The sequence below is a fragment of the Asparagus officinalis genome, chromosome 6 (assembly GCF_001876935.1).
Source record: "Asparagus officinalis chromosome 6, Aspof.V1, whole genome shotgun sequence".
Taxonomy (NCBI): Eukaryota; Viridiplantae; Streptophyta; class Magnoliopsida; order Asparagales; family Asparagaceae; genus Asparagus; species Asparagus officinalis.
Genome location: NC_033799.1, coordinates 2581496 through 2598658, shown reverse-complemented (window position 1 = coordinate 2598658; position 17163 = coordinate 2581496). Strand labels below are relative to the sequence as shown.

Below are 17163 nucleotides of genomic sequence, written 5' to 3'. Positions count from 1 at the left end.
CGTTGGTAATTTTATTGACATGCAAAGAAGGAAAATAAGAATCTTCGTAGAACTCTGAAGTAGCCATATAATCTTCTGGATCAAGATTCATATGAAAGATTATATTGCCCCACATTGACATCTTCTGGCTCCCTCATCCTCAAATTCGTCATCTGATGCACCCATTTTACTGTAATGTTGAGCACACAAGTTGATGGGCTACCTTAAATTAAAGGATTCTTCTAGATATTAGTATCTTTGTCACGCCCCGAGTCCAAAACGTGATAATTTGGAGCGTGACTCGGTCGGCAATGCAACCATACGGTTACATTCACGCCTCTGGATCATCCTGTATACAGATATATTGCTAAAAGAACTATTACATAGAGCATGCAACTAAAATAACAAAGGAACTAGATAGATAAAGAAACTCTGAAAAGACAAATTCTCTTACATGTCCACAACTTTTCAAAGTAGGAAAGAGGAAAATACATCTTAGTCTGGAGTACCACAAGTGATTACAAGAAAGACTAAATAACTGAAGCTGAGAGAGTGAAGAGAGAGAAGGTGATCACTATCGCTGGTCTTAATCCTTAAAGTACTCTTGGTCCTGCGAAGAAAGAACAATTCCCAAGTCTGGGGCATGCAAACCCCAGGGGAGTCAGAAAACTCCCAGCAAGCATGTAAAATGAGGAAATTGTGCGCGTGTAAGTATAAGTGATAGATATAAATGAAAGATAAATTCTAAATTTTCAGTGATAAAAGAAAATGCCTATCTTATAAACCAAAATACGATGAAAACTCAATTAAAGATGATAAAGGAAGTTTCTAAACATGGATATCAATTACGTACTAAAGGAAGGTAAGATTTAGAAACCCACAACATGAGAGATGAGTACGTCGAGGTAATAATCCAAACAAGGAAACCCTCGTATATACTATATATCTCAAATTGTAAATCTCTAAATATTAACTCCCAAAATTCTATACACAACAATACAAATATACATCATCAAAACCTCATCCAGAACATGTCGTGCATGCCAAATCTATCACAAAGCCTATAAGCACATTATTCTTATTTTACATGTTATTTGAATTAGAGAAGAATATTTTCATGTATATAAATCGGTTCCCCGTAAACCGTCCCGGGAACACGGCTTCAAGTCAGGAATTGGCTCTTTGGCCCATGTATATATATAACTCAGGATATCAGGAATGCGTACATGCCCGTTTATATACATGTTACATTTCTTCATCTAATTCCCCTTTATAAACCCCGTGTTTGTCGATTAAATTTTATATGACTGTGCATGAAATGTTGTGCACTAACCACAGAGTTACCGTGGAACGACTTCTGTAAAACTATGACAATAACCGTGACCCAGAACATGTCCAAATCAAGATAGGTGCATCGTCTAGTCGATGCTATAATAGTAAATAGCCAAGAAGAAATCTCATATCGGGATGTCGATATCGAGAACATAGTCATGCTATGAAAGCACGCTTATAAATCATATTTTTAACAGGAGTCGTCTTCATGCACAGTCTCTCCTATTGGATTGCACTAGGTGATCAAGCAACAATTTTTTTTTTAAAAGTCATGCATGTCAAACACAGTAACCAACAAGATAAGTACTATATGTATAACCGGCTTTTAATCTACTCATGATAATTCCGCTGAACTCCATTATCAATACCAGACCAGTCTTGCCCATTTTAGGCACTTGATGGTACAATATTTTGTAACATAGAAATTAACACAAAGGATCAAGTAAATTGATTAGTACTTCCACTTGTAGTCAAAGACCCTCAATTTCCTCATCCATTCCGCCTCTAGTTTGTTTAGCAACCTTAACAGCATGATCATTATATATCTCATTCCCATTAGTCTGCATAAACATTAATTGTCAAAAGCATTTGAAAATAAATGTCTCCTAAGTAGTTAAATACGTCTATGGAAACTGGCATAAAGTGTTAGCAGACACTAAAATGCTAATGCTTGGTTCTAGTAAATGCACATTTAACTCATTCAAACCCCTTGCTTAACCAACTTATCAGAGACATATATTTAGGGAATGTGATTTCCCTCACTTCATTAGTTAAGTGTGCCATAGATGTGAATAAAGGTTCTGCAAATAAATCTGATATCTAAACAAAATCTCAACTCCTTCAATGCCTAGGGAATTTTGCATTACCTTAGTCCACATTTTTAGGGTGAGGTATCTATGCTCATTAGTACGTAGCATAAGCATTTCCCGAAATATGCCTATGTTGCATTGTCAGATTTTTGGAAGGGTTTCTATATCAAGCATGTAAACTTCCCAGATACTGAGCACGTGTCCCATGTCCTGTAATATGAAGAAAACCACCAATCCTTGACTCACCAAAGAATAGACCAACTTATTTTATGTAAGGACAATGATGTTTGGCACCAAACAACAAGCTGCAGACAGTTTATATCCTCTTTCAAAAAATATGATTTATGTAACAAGTTATGTTTGTTCTTTATGTGGCGAACTTAACCCACAAGAGCAACCTCAACAGTACTCCATGAATGACTGGTATTACTGAACCCATTGCAGGCTCACTAAATCTTAAGATATTCTAACTATTGTATTCTGACTGATATAATATATATTAGGTGATACTTGAAACTACACTCTAACTTGAACTATATATGCTACTAAATATACAATTAAATAACGTCCCCGAACAATAGTCTATACTACCCCTAAACTACACTTACTGATCCCACTCCTAACACATCACGTTAACACATACACATAAGATCCTCCATATACATACTTCTGAACACACCTATGTAACAATGCAGTCACCTGAAACCTACCAGAGTATGCATCATACTTCTACAAGAAATAAAAACTTCCATATGAATTGAAGAAAGAATTTAACAAAAAAAACAAGATAAAATGCTTGCATGAAGGTAAAAGTTTTTAAAAAAAGAATTCGAGAAAAGATATGCTTGCATATAATAATGAGAACGAATCCAACAAAGAGCAAGACAAAAATGCTTGCCGTCGAGAGGGTGATGGCGATGTTTGGGAACGGCGACAACGACAGTTGTCATCACGAGGGCTCAACGGGTTCAAGGGGGCTGTTGGCATAACATCGAACATATGGCGTGCGATCTTGACGGCAAATGGCGGAGCTCGGGGAGGTGCGGTGGTTTGGGCAGCGAACCTTGGAGGGTTGACGGAGTGGATCTAGGGGTTCGGCGTTGGCGTCGTCGGAGGTGGATGACGGCGAGGTGGTAGGGGGGTGAGGGGAGGCGTTCGTGGCCTGGTAGGGCACGAGGGCTGGCTGCGGGTTCGAGGTGAAGAGTTCGACGGCGTGGGACTCGTCGGGGCTTGGGCGATCAAGCGGGGAGTTGGGTGGAGGCTTAAGTTGGTCGAGGAGTTCACCGGTGGTTCGAGGGTGAATGGTGGTGCTAGGGATTGAAGGAGCTCAAGATGGCGATTGTGGTGTTGATGGGTTCAGAGAGGGAGAACGAAGAAGAAAGAGAAAGGGAAAGGGGGTGGCGGCTGATGAAAGAAAAGAGAGAGAGAGAGAGAGAGAGAGAGAGATATAAAGAGATTAGTTTAGGGTTTAAAGAAATACTTAAGGATTAATTAGTAAAATAATAGGGGGAAAAAGAAATCATTAGGGAATAACTCTTACAAATAATTAACAATAACAATAATAAAACAAATATTAATTTAAAATTTTTCACTGTAACTAATTAATTTATAATTATTAAAACTATTAAATAAATATAAAATCAGATTTTTAAATCATAGAAAATTCTAGAAGGCCGAGATAATACAAATACTCTTTTAAAAATAATAATAATTGAATATTTTAAAATACCAGAATATTTTATTTTTACTAGTATCAAAATTTCATGGTCCTTACAATCTTAAACCATAAAATCATAGGTATTTTGTATTAACCCCTCACATCTTCATATTTTGATATTTATCCCCCAAATTACCTTAGGACTTTATAGTATTAGTCCCTTAAATCTTTAATAACTGCATATTAGTCCCTAAAATCATATAGGATCTTGCAAAATGGTCCTTCAAGTTAAGTATCACGTTAGATTTAAGGGAAACATTCCATCAAATCTACCAGTTAGAGGCAAATTGACCATTTTACCCCTCTATTTTGTTTTTCATGCTATTTTTTAATGAGTTTAGAGGCTATTTCAATATATACCATATAAATAATGTCTCCAAATCTTGAGAGCAAACACCACTGTCGCTAATTCCAGGTCAGAAGTGGGATAGTTTTGCTCATAAGGCTTTAACTACCTTGAAGCATGTGCTATGACTTTTTCATTTTGCATAAGAGCACATCACAGTCCTCTTTTAGAGGCATCACTATAGATCACCCTGGACACAGTTTTTTCCAAAAAAGGGGGCTGCAACACATTAAAAAATGTGAAGGGTTGGGGCATATTGAAACTTGAATTTTGAGGCCTTGAAGCAATTTTTCCTTTTAAAAGAAGGCTAAATAGCACTTAAATACCATACAGTTCCACTCTCTTTGCGCTTACACACCCTAACTTGTTTTTCGAAGCACTAAATACATCCTAAGAAGTTGTTCAAACTTCGCACTTTGATACCCTCTATTGTGCACGCACAAAAATTATAGCAGAATATTCCCTATTCGTATCCACTATAAACAAAAAATAGTGGAGGGCCACTACTCGCATCACGATCGTCGATTTACGTAGCTAACGGTTGTGATTTGACTTTAAGTGCAAATTAGGAAAGAAGTGCAATTTATAGGGTTTAGTGAGTGTTATTTTTAGAATAAATCACAACTGTACATTAGGCAAATCAATGATTGTGATTAAAATATATAGTGGAAAAACCTCTACATTTTGGTAGTTGAAAGCATGGAATCCCTTGTTAATTGATTCTAATGAGAATATTCAGGTGAAAATTATCACGTCTGCATAATAAATGATACCAAAGTGCTAATTTGAGCAAACCTAAGATAAGGCCCCGTTTGGATAATGGAAGTATTAGAAAGAAAAAATATGTTATAGAAGTAACTTTCAAAACTATGAAGTAGGAAGTAGTGGAAATAACACTTTTTTTGTTTGTTTCGTATATTTTTAGAAGTAATGGAAGTAGAACTTATTCTTCTTCATTTACTTTTTTTGTTTGGATAACATTTGGAAATATTACTAGGAAGTAATTTTATCAAAAAAAATCTGTTAGAAATAACCGATAAAGGAAATATTAATAAAAAAAAGTTATTTATTTCCTAATTAATATGTATTTCAACTACTTCCGAGCTACTTCTGAGTATTAAGGATTGAAAAGTTATTTATTTCCTAATTAATATGTATTTCAACTACTTCCGAGCTACTTCTGAGTATTAAGGATTGGAAAACTATTTTGGAAGTAAGGATGACATACTTCCGAGCTACTTCTGAGTATTAAGGATTGGAAAACTATTTTGGAAGTAAGGATGACACGTAAGCGCAACATAAGCATTTAAGAAAGTAATGGAAGTAAGTTTTTCAAAGAACCAAACATATTTTTTTGCTTGGAAATAACAGAAATAACATTTACTTCTTTTACTTCAGCTACTTCATAATTATTTTCGTGCAAACAAACGGGCCCTAAATACATGTCGTCAAGACGAGCGAGGGCATGTAAGCCCAAATCGTGTGAAACTAATAATTAAAAAAAATAGAAAAAAGAAAAGAAAAAGGCTCTTTACCCGATCGGATCCGACCCGACCCGACCCGTTTACTGCTCTCGCCTCCCGCGAGAGAGAAGACCCTGGATCCAGATCTTACGTCTCCCAAAGCGACGATAAAAAAAAAAGGCATGAGAGCTTTGAAACTAGGGTTTCTATTGTCCTCTGTCTTTCTACTGACGACGCCTACGTCGTCGAAATCCCCCACCGCCGCCGGCGGAGGCGAAGGAGGAAGGGGCCGATCGCTGCTGGGATTCACGGAGACGAAGGGGAACGCCTCTTTCCAGTGCTCGCCCTCCGGCCCTTGCCTCCCTTGCGCCTACTCCGAAAAGGTTTACTCTTTATTCTTTCCTTTGTTAGGGATGTTCAATTTTCTGAATGAGAATCGAATTTTAGTTTATTATTGTTTTTCATAGTTCTTCATATTTGGATAACAATATTGAGCTTATGGACTTGGAATAATTGAGCGTTATATGTCGTTTCTTGTATAAATTTCCATAAGAAATGAATGTTTATCCTGTGAGAGGCTTCATTTATTATGGATTTAGGTATGTGAAACATTGTAATTTCCGGCCTTCTGACTTATGCTGATGCCAACATTGAGAACAGCAGAGATAAATAGAAAGGCGTGTGGCCACGCATCGCCGTAGTAGGAGAAGATATTTGGCTTTTCAAAGTTGCCAGGCGTGCAAGAGGTGGGGAGCTTCTCTCGAACTCTAATCTCGAAGCATCCCAAATCTCACATGCAAAAAGAAATTCACGGAAGAGAAAAGCCTAATTTGATCCGACTCTGAAACTACACTGGAGAGACTCTAGCGTTGCTGAGTCCAATTATGAGTGCATATTGGGTTTTGGTACTAATCCGAATTCCTTGAGAAGTATACGCTCATGTGCGCTTCCATATAGGATTTTTTATCAAATCGGTAAAAGGTGCTTGGATCATGAGATATTAACTAGTGAGAAAAGCTAAAAACCGGTTCCTTCCTTCTGACAAGAATGTGATTTCTTCAAGTTAGATTGTGTGTTCATGATGCTACGTCTTGAAATTTTTGGATCAATACTTAGGTGCGTGCGTACCAATATGCACCTGATTGTTTTAATATGGCATCTCTTTCATGCGTTGCAACAATTGGAGGGGAAGTTACAGTGAGAAAATAATTAAATGAACTCTAAAAGGCTATGTTACCTGGGTACTTCTAGTCTGAAGTCGTACACAACACGTACCCATACCCGAGCCCAAACTCATTGGTCTCTTCTTGCATATATGCATACATTTATTTGGGCATGTATTCAATTATATAATACATGGGCCAATTTAAAAACATTTCTCATACATTTTTTGGACATATATCTACACTGCACATCCGCTTCTTGAAACTCATCGGACACTGGTCAGGTTTCGAATTATAATTTTGAAGCGTCGTTTGGATGTCTAGTTCAAAAACTAGTGATTTTCCAGTTTATAATCCCATAATAAAAGAAACATAAAAATGTTAATAGGAATTTTAATTCTCATCATTGTTCTCATATAAATTATTAATTCTAATGTATAATATGTGTGTATATAAATATTTTATATAGCCCTGTACCCTACCTTCTACAAATTTGTCGAGTCATGTACTGGTACCCGTACCCATGGCATGCATCAAGTGAAGTTATACTGAGAATCATTATTACTCTATCTGGCAAATTTGGACTCCAACAGATTGCTGAATGGATGAATGTAAAGTAAATGCAGGAATGGCACTCAAGTGACCATTTTGGCAGTTAGGAAGTCCTTAAATTTGCATCAAATGAAGTTCAAGTTTAGAGCATCATGCTTTATCTTTTAGTGTGTACTTACGATCTCACAGGTCTTTGGGATATATTATTTTTATTGATTAGATGAGTTTGGATTCACTGTAGAATGATGAGAAGTACCGCTGCAGTGAAACTGGGTATCGTGTGCCTTTAAAGTGTGTAGAAATTGAAGAAAGTTCAAAGGAAGAGACTGATGATAAGAAACAACGGAGGCTTTACTCTAACCGAGGCCTTGAGGCAAATGCAGCAGTTCACAAACAGTTGATGAAGGCTGTAAACAATCTTAAATGGAGAAGATTATTGGATGATTCATCAGCATCAGAAGGTGGGAAGCAGAGCTATATTACTTTCAGGAGCTGTGTTCCGGTGGATGGCGAAGAAAAGTTGTCTGTTCTTGGTTTTGAGGTATGGATTTTAAGTATGGAAACCTGCTTTTTCCGATCATTATTTATTTGCCTGCCTTTCATTGTTCAGTGTTGCATGGTTTTCAATTTATGGCCCTATTATTCAGTCTAGAGTTCGGCACTGCTGCATATATATTCAATTTATATTTTATTGTTCTATGGACATAACAATGATGATTTTCCGTAGTTTACAAAGTTATCCCTACATAAAAGTTGTGATTAAACATATTCTCACATATACACCATATAATTTTAAATAATAATTTTCAATAATATGAATGAAAGAGGTTGACAAAAGACATATGATGAAGAATATGCAATCGAAAATGGTTATCCAGTGGTATAAGAAAATATGATTGTAGGCACAAATAGGGTTTAACAAAGTCTGGAGCTTGAACAGTAATAATTTACTTTGCTAGGCATAAATGTATAAACTGAACGTTAGTATTACATACGATATGCTCATGTCTATGAGCTCCAAACTTCGAGTTCTATAACCTACCTTCAACTTTCAGCCCTGATTTTCATATCACATGTTTCTAGCGATTGCAACTTTTGCCATACGAGTCTTTCGCTTAGTAATATTCTGACACAAAGCCTCCTCCTTTCCATTTCAACAGATGATTATGTTTGGTCTGCTACTCATCAGCGGTCCAGTTGTTTATATGAGGAAAAGACATACTACTTCTGTAATGCCTGGAGCTGTGAGGATCCCATCAAACCCTCCAAGGTTCTAACATGTATAAATGTCAGGATTGGATTAAAAGGATCCTTTGATCAGAATGAAGTATTTGTAGGTTTGTTGTTTTTCCTCCTCGGTCGGATATAAGTTGTACTATGTTTACCCATGAATGTATTATTTGCACATCACGTTTGTAATTCTTTGAATAGTTTCATAGATAATGTAGTTCAAATCTGTATTCTTCCCCCAACTTCTTATGCTTCTCTTTACCAGAAATTGATTGAAGGAAGGGGATGAATGATGATGCTCATTTCATGCCATTGAAGTTGACACCATATAGGAGTATTTTCTTTGACATTTCAACATTGTTTCTACACTTCATAAAATCATTTATATTTTGAGCGATGGCCCATAAGCAATTAGTAACAAATCAATAAAGACCTCCCTGTTTATTATCTAGAATGATATGGATATTTAGCACAAAGTTTGACTAATCTGTTACCAAAAAAATAATAATAAGAGAAGTTTGACTAATCTCTGGATTATCCAAACTTGACCAAAACCAAACCATTTGACTCCCAAATCATCTCATTGTCAATCCCACTGTTTTCTTTTTAATACAGGATAAGGATTTTGCCTTCTAGAGGAACAAATAATTAAGCAAGTCCATGTCCTAAATTGGCGTTTGCTTCCCCATCTCCAATTGTAAGCATCACTCAGCAGTAGTCAGAGTTTAATTAGCCCCAAAATGAACAATAGTCAAGAGTTATAGGTGTACGTAATTGCTACTTGATCTTGATATAGTTTTTTCCCCCTTTTTCTTTTCATAGTAAAAAAAAAATCTTAATCAAGGTTTTGGCAGTTGAAATTGGTCAAAGTAGCTTGACTTTTAGCTCTATGGATTTTTCTTCTTACTTTTGTACAAATTATCATATACTTTGAATTAATTTATAAAGATTCATCATAAATTTTTTTTTCCATTCACTTAATTATCTTATATTAATTTTTAGTTAAAAAACCTTCATTTAAAAAAAAAGGAACTACGACGAGTTGTACATATACAAACAAAGAATTCATGGAATTTTTTTTTAATAATAAGTAAGAATTCATAGTAACTTCTTAAATTTTAGTCATTTTCACCCTTTCTCTTCATACATCAAACTTAAGCCGGTGTAGGTGTCCAACAAAGTTAGGAGTACCAAACCCTAATTTGACTTTGTGGGACCCACCTCCCAAGAAAGTGAAGCAGGACCTCCAACTCCCTTTGGGGCACATTCATATTGGCCATTACTATTAGAATATACAGTTATAACTGTTAATTGAGATGACATAAGCTAAGATCATAAGATTAAGTTGCATATCATATCATATTTTAAAGTGCAAGAGATTCAGTTGAAAAGTCTACCGACTGAATCTAGCAGGAGTTGGTTCACCCACTTCAATGTTCCCTAAATGCGATAATTTTTTTTTTTTACTTAGGAAAGTGTTCAGAAAGAAAATTCTCAAGTTTGATAATGATGTTTAGATATTTAGAGTTAAGTGAAAGATAAAATATACACAAAGAAACAAGGAAAACAAGTCATTAGTCACTCTATAGAGCTTAAGTGGACAATGATGTGTGCTTATTACACTTCAGTGAACTACTAATGACCAGGCTAGAATATAAAATACATCAATGTTTATAATGTGAAAAAGATTCAGGATGATATCAAAGATCTTCAGATTCAAATTCAATGTATGGTGTTTCTAGGATGCATTTTTTTTCAAAAAAAAAAAAATTATTTGAAGGTGTAGTATGCAAGGGAGGACTAAAACACAGCAGAACCTTTGTTACAAAATTTGGTAGCAGGTTACATGAATTTTGTTCTTCTGTTCAGTTTTATGTGGGGTCATCTCCTCTGTTTGAGTTAATAATTACCGCATTCTTCTAAGGATATTTGGACACAAATGGCAAAAATAATTAGAAGTTTAAAGATTTATGGGTTCCGCGGATAAACCCATAATTAGCTTAAAGAGTTTAAAGATTTCTTCAAGCAACAAATTAAAAGAGGTTTCAGGTAATTACCTTTCTCTTTCATGAATGAAACATTATGTCAACATACATTAAATGCAAAATGAAGCCATATCTCCTAATTGAGTACTCACAATGTGATCTTTCTTGTGGGTTTATACTAATAATTTTAGATTTCTAAGTATCCCAAGATGTTCTTGTCCCAAGATTTCTAAGTATCAAGACACTTTTAGATTGTTTGTAGTTATTCTTATTAAGTGACAAGAGAGATACCACAACATGTTTAGGGGCTGTTTGGTTGCACACTTTTTGAGAAAACTTTTCTCAAAACATCTGACAATGGTAAATTTATAATTAAAAGTTTTCCAGAGATTTTTGTAAATTGTGTTTGGTTCAACAAAAAATTTACAGAAATATTTTCTATAAAATATCAAAACCTACCAAATTTTACAAAAAACAATTTCCTCTCAAAATAAGAGGAAATCACCAGAAATCTGACACATACCATATTTAATTAAAAACCTACCAAATCTTGTTATTTTCTATAAAGTTATGAGCTATTTTCTTGTTTTGAACCAAACAAGCAAAATGTGAACGTGTGAGAAGATGGCGTGGGGACCAGGAGCGTAAGAGAAGCACGTGAAGCCCAAGCCACGTGAATTGAAGATATCGCTTTTAACTGCTGGTAGTTATCCCATCTCATTTCCGCGTGAGGATGTGAACGGAGCCCACGACCCGGTATCTCCTCTGCTATATATAGCCTTTAATTGGTCTCCATAGGGTTTTGAGCGAATGCAGAGGGGAGAGAGAAAACTCTTTTTGGCGGCTGGGTGCAGAGAAGAAAAGGCAGCGCAAGTTTTTTGAGAAGAAAAATTTCAGAGGCTTTTCGGCTGTAGCAAGGGTTTGTGCATCCTCCTTTGAGAGAGATTTTGTGAGAGATTAGAGAGTTAGTTTGAGGGTTTATTTTGTGAGATTGTAAACCTATTGTATTTTCTCTCTAATAGTAGACCCCCCTCCTTGCCCCGTGGACGTAGGCAGTTTGCCGAACCACGTAAAATTGGTTGTTTGAGTTTGTGGCCATTGTAATAGTTTTAGGATCCCTCGACGCGCAGTCCTAGAAACTGATGAGAGGAAGAGCCGATATCTCACTTGGTTGAGATATCCGCTTCAGATTCTTGTCTCCTTGGTGAGACCGACGCGTAGTCCTAGAGCTGACGAGAGGAAGAGCTAATATCCCACTTTGATGGGATATTAGGCTTTCAGATTCTTGTTCCCTTTGAGAAACAAGAATTCTTATCGATCTTTCTCTCTTATTATGCACCAGAAACTCTGCCGAAATTTCCGCTGCGCACAACAAGTGGTATCAGAGCCCAGGTTCCAGATCTAGGGTTTATTTGGAGGAGTAGATCAATTTGGAGGCTCGTCTAAGGCTTCGTTTGGTGATAAAGGTGGAATCTTAAGAGGGCACCCAGAGAATGTTCCATAGCCCGTATGTATATGAGGAATGGCCTTCCTGAGATTGGCGCCGCAAGGACAGGCGGATTTGAGAGATAAGCTTTGATCTCCTCAAAAGCCTTTTGGCATGGCTCATCCCAGACGAAGGAGGTACCTTTCTTCATCAGCTTAGAGAAGGGTTGGCACTTGCCCGAGAGATTCGAGATGAATCTTCGGATATAAGCCAGTCGTCCTTGAAGGCCTCTCAGCTCTTTAAGATTTCGGGGTGGTTGGAGCTCTTGAATAGCTCGCACCTTGTCTGGATCAATTCGGATCCCTTTCGTCGTGACGACGAAACCGAGGAATTTACCGCTAGACATTCCCAAGAATGACTTGGTAGGATTCATCTTGAGCTGATGAGTCCTCATGAGTTCGAACATAGCCTTCAAGTCTTGGAGGTGATCCTCCTTATGGCGACTCTTCACGACCAAGTCGTCCACATAGCATTCGACCGTCTTTCGCAAATGATCTCGAAAGATCATGCTCATGGCTCGTTGGTAGGTTGCGCCAGCGTTCTTGAGTCCGAACGGCATGACGGTATAGCAGTACACCCCCATGGGGGTCCTGAATGCAGTGTGCTTCTCGTCTTCGGGGTGCATTTTGATTTGGTTGTACCCCGAGAAGCCGTCCATGAAGGACATCCTCTCGAATCCGCACGTATTGTCAATGATGACATCCGTGATGGGCAGAGGGAATTCGTCTTTAGGGCACGCGGCGTTGAGGTTCCTAAAGTCGATGCAGATGCGGATCTTGCCGTTCTTCTTCAAGACTGGAACAATATTCGCCACCCAGTCGGGGTGTTGCTCCTCTCTGATGAAGCCGGATTCGATCAGCTTCTTTACTTCAGATTCGATCGCCTCCATGATTTGGGGGCGAAACCGCCTCTGCTGTTGTTTGACTGGCTTGGCGTCAGGGTTGATGTTGAGGCGATGCGTGGCGACCCGCGGATCCAGGCCAGGCATATCCTCGTAATTCCAGGCGAAGACGTCAATGTATTCCCGTACGAGGGCGATGAGATCCTCTTTTTCTTGAGGAGGCAGACTGCCGCTGATGAATATGGGTTTGGGATTCGCCTCGGTACCCATGTTCACCTGGAGGACTTCGTCTTCAGTTGGTGGTTCGCGCTGTTCGAAGCGACTGTTCCACTGGGCGCTAACATGGCGATCCCATGTCTCGTCGTAAAGTGGAAGTCGTTCGTCCTCTGCCATTCCGGCGGGGTCTACTGTAGCCATGTTGACTGTAAGGCCATCGAACAGATCCCTTACGCTAACGTCGGAGTCCCAGGCCGAGGTTGTTGACGACTGATCTCCTGAACATGCGTAATCGGAATCCTCGTCGACGTAAAAACAACACTCCGATGAGGAGGAGGAGTAGCCTAAGCCTCTCCTAGTCCTGTTGAAGTAATTTGAGGGCTTCCCTTTGGGGACGTAGGATGGTTTGATGACCGTCTTGCGTCCTCGGCCGTAATTCAGGCCCTCCAAGCGAGTGAGGTCGTACCCCATGTTGCTCATTATGCGTTTCGCCACTCGACTGTATTGCGAGAACTGGGGCGCTGGGTCTTCGTCCTCAGATTCGTCCCATAGCGTGCGTAGGGGGCGATCGATTCGACCGAAGATGATGTCTTTTCGATACCTCTTCCGTGCTGGCACGACGAATACAGCTCGCGATGGCTCGATCGGCCGCGTCTTGAAGATGTATGACGAACATACCGGCAAGTGTAGAGAAGACTCACTGTAGAGTGTCGACCATGAGTTATTAGGTGCGTCGTCTTCGGACGAGGAGCAAGACGACAAATAAGCAAGGTCGGATTTCTCATTCATGATAAGCTTCTCTGCCTGAACGGCGTTAGTTACATGGTGACTCTCATAACCAATTACAATCGACTCAAAGTCGTTCAGAATTAAGCTGTCACCGTATTCAGGTTCGCTATCCGCCTCATTGCCACTTTCTAGTTCTTCCACCGGTGGCTGGTCGGGGTCCTGGTATAGCAGAGAATCCGCGAAGTAGTTCTCGACGCCCTTAAAGGGGTGTTTGTCGGCCACTACCGTTCTTACCCGCTCGTAGTCGTCCACGTACTTCAAACACTGGTGTAGCGTGGATGGAACGATCCGGTTGCCATGAATCCACGGACGCCCCAGGAGTATGTTGTAGGAGGGTTCAGCATCGATAACGTAGCACGTCACCTCCGTCTTCATGTCGCCTATCCGACATTTCAGGCGGATTTTGCCGAGTGGCCGAGTCCCTGTGGCGTTGAAGCCGAAGATGGTAGTCGAGGTCGAGGCTAGGCGCTTCGACGGTATCCCCAAATGTTTGATTAGCTTCAGGGGCACGATGCTCAGTGCGGACCCCGGGTCAACCTGGATCCGATCCACTTTCGCCGAGCCGACGTATCCTGTGAAGTACAGCGGCCGGTCATGGGACGTGTTCTTGATGAGCATGTCCTCGGGGGTGAAAGTGATGCAGGGGATCTGTCTCTCTGAGACTTGGCAGCAAGTTGTACAGCCCTGTTCGATCTCCGTTTCTTTTGAGAAATGGGTCGAGAACGCCTCTGCGTCAGCCAACGCCTCTTGTAGGGCTTCCCGGGTAGGCCTAGACAACCGGAGGAGGTCGTACACGGTGATTCGCGCGGGTATGCTTTTCAATTGCGCGAGCACGTTGAACCGGTAAGGCTGGCGGCTTGAACTTGGCTCATCTGGATTGGGAGGGACTGCTGCGGCCGGCCTCGCGGGAGGTCCTGCTGGGTTTTCCGTCCTCGCGGGATATTGTTTTGCAAACTCCTTTCCGGCTCTCGTGGCGAAGACGTTGGTGTCTTCTTCAGAGTCGGTTAAGGCAGTCATCGCCGCGTCGTCTGTATCCAGGATGGCGGTGACAACGTTGCAATATTTCCTCTTAGCCTCCTTGGAAGGCTGTGCGGTCCACTGCTCGTCGTCGAGGAGGTCCGGATGGACCCACATCACTTGCCCTGATGGCAGAGTTTGTGGAACCAAACCCTTCTCCCGCTGGTTGTGAGGATCGTCGTTAGTGATCTTCAAAACCGCCTTGGGGATAGGAATTATCCCCGCCGGAGCTTGAACCTCCGGGAGACCCGTCCCAAAGCTCAAAGTGACCATGTTCGCCGTCACCTGCTTTTGGACCTTCTCTTTCTTCAAGACCCCCGCGTCGTAGAGGGCCTGGAGTTTGTCCTTGAGGACGTAGCACTTGGTTGTGTGATGCCCAAGGAATCTGTGATATGCACAGTAACTTGGGTCACCGGTTTTGTCCGCCTCCTCCGGTTTGGCGGCTTCTGGCAACTTAATTCGCCCACTCTTGAGTAGAGTGTCGAGAGTCGCCACTACCTGGTCTTCTTTGAAATCATATTGCCGCTGGGGGCGTGGTTCAAATTGCCTGGGTTTCGGCTTTTGAACGAACTTTGGCGCCGCGGCAGAGTCTACGGCCATAGCCTCTTTTCCCTTCGATCGAGGAGGGTTCTTTGGCGCCGCTGGTTCTGCTGCTCCCTTTTTGGACTGTGGCTCTTCGGCCTCCAGCCTCTTGATCATATTTTCAACTTGCTCGCCTTGGCGAACAAGTTCCTTCCAAGTCCGGGTTTCAACTGCCCCTATTTTGGACAGGATGTGGATCGACAGATTGTTGCGGCACATCTCGATCAGTGTCGCCTCGGAAACTTGGTCCCGACAGTGGACTGATCGATTTCGAAATCTCTTTACGAAGTCGTTAACTGACTCCGACTTACGCTGCTTCTCAGCGAGGAGAGTGGCCATTGATACTTCCGTGTCGTCGTCGAAGAAGCGGGCGAGGAAGAGCTTTTCGACGTCGGCCCATGCCTTGATAGAGCCGGGCTCCAGTTTGCGGAACCATTCAAAGGCCACCCCCTTGAGGGTACCTATGAATAGTCGGGTGAGAATGGCGTCGTTCCCGGTGAGGAATCCGGTCTGCGCCATGAAGTAATAGATATGTTGCGAGGGTGACCCCTTGCCATCGAACTGCACCAAACTGATTGGTTTGAACTTCGCCGGGTATGGGACCGTGTCCCATTCGATAGGGTAGGGACGTATCACCCCCAGCTTGTTCATGTTTTGCTGAAGCTTCAGCGCGTTCAGTTGGTCCTGGAACTCGTCGAATCTTTTGTCACGGGTGCTATCCGCGGTGTGCGACGTTCCTATCGATGTTTTGGAGGAGTAATCGGACTGTCGATCACCCTCCGTCTCAGCCGCTGGACGGTGAGGTGGTACCCATTCCTTATCCCTAGTTTGCCGGGGCAAGGGACGTTGGGTCCTCTTCTTCTTCTTCTTGTTCAGCAGTTGCTCCATCATCTCTCTCAGAGAGTCGATGGTCGCCTGCTGTTCCTCCAGTTTTTGGGCCATTGTTTGCTCGGTATCGAGTGCGGTCATGTGTACTCTCGCCTGCGCATCTTGACTTGAGCGCGAGGTTTGAGATGTGGCCGCTGCCGAATGACCTTCGTCTTCGCCGCAGGAGGGAGGTACCAGGGTGGAATAGTCAAACCCGATACTTACTCCCCTGCGACTACGGGTTCGCTGGAATATGCCTTCCTGTCGGCGTCGAGCGAACCGGGTGTTAGGTCTTAAGACGGGGTCCGAGTCTGGCGAGTCGGAGAGTACCGCCTTCCCTTTATCCGTCATGTTGACTGTGGCGGATGAGAGTTCCAGGTCGTCAGCAGCGCGTCTTTTCTGGTGACGGCGCCTTCGACGGGAGGGCCTTGGTCGAGAGGCCTGTTGAGAAAGCCTCTCAAATACCGAAGGTTTCGCCGTTCCAACGCATTGGCAGTCGGCGAGGACCGTGTGGATGAGTCTCTCGCAATGACACTGAGGATTCGCCTCGTGAATAGTGCGTTTGCGAGTCAAGAATTCTTTGAGGTCTTCTACGGGTGGTTGGTGACAACCCCCGGCCTCAGAAGAATCGCTCTGGTGAGCTGACGAGAGATTTTTGGGCGCTCTCTCTGGCGCTCGTTGGGTGGAACGCCTTGGTGTTGGAGTCGGGCGATCTCGCCTTGACTGGCGAGTCTTCGCGTTTGAGCGAACTCCAGTACGTGGGCGAGTTTCGACCCCATGTTTAGAAGA

General features: G+C 41.5%; 1 protein-coding gene across 1 annotated transcript; it reads left to right on the top strand.

Annotated features, from left to right (window-relative positions):
* LOC109845513 lies at positions 5765–8903 on the top strand. The gene is made up of 3 exons (XM_020414761.1): positions 5765–6029; positions 7603–7902; positions 8522–8903. Exons 1-3 carry the CDS (start codon positions 5829–5831, stop codon positions 8636–8638), a joined length of 618 nt encoding a protein of 205 aa, XP_020270350.1. The 5' UTR covers positions 5765–5828; the 3' UTR covers positions 8639–8903.

What these genes read in the sequence shown, in the direction of transcription:
- LOC109845513 (XM_020414761.1), top strand. Translation starts at nt 5,829, where the DNA reads ATGAGAGCTTTGAAACTAGGGTTTCTATTGTCCTCTGTCTTTCTACTG. An exon ending in CTTGCGCCTACTCCGAAAAG is followed by an intron (nt 6,030 to 7,602) that starts GTTTACTCTTTA and finishes GATTCACTGTAG; the next exon opens with AATGATGAGAAGTACCGCTG. An exon ending in TGTCTGTTCTTGGTTTTGAG is followed by an intron (nt 7,903 to 8,521) that starts GTATGGATTTTA and finishes CCATTTCAACAG; the next exon opens with ATGATTATGTTTGGTCTGCT.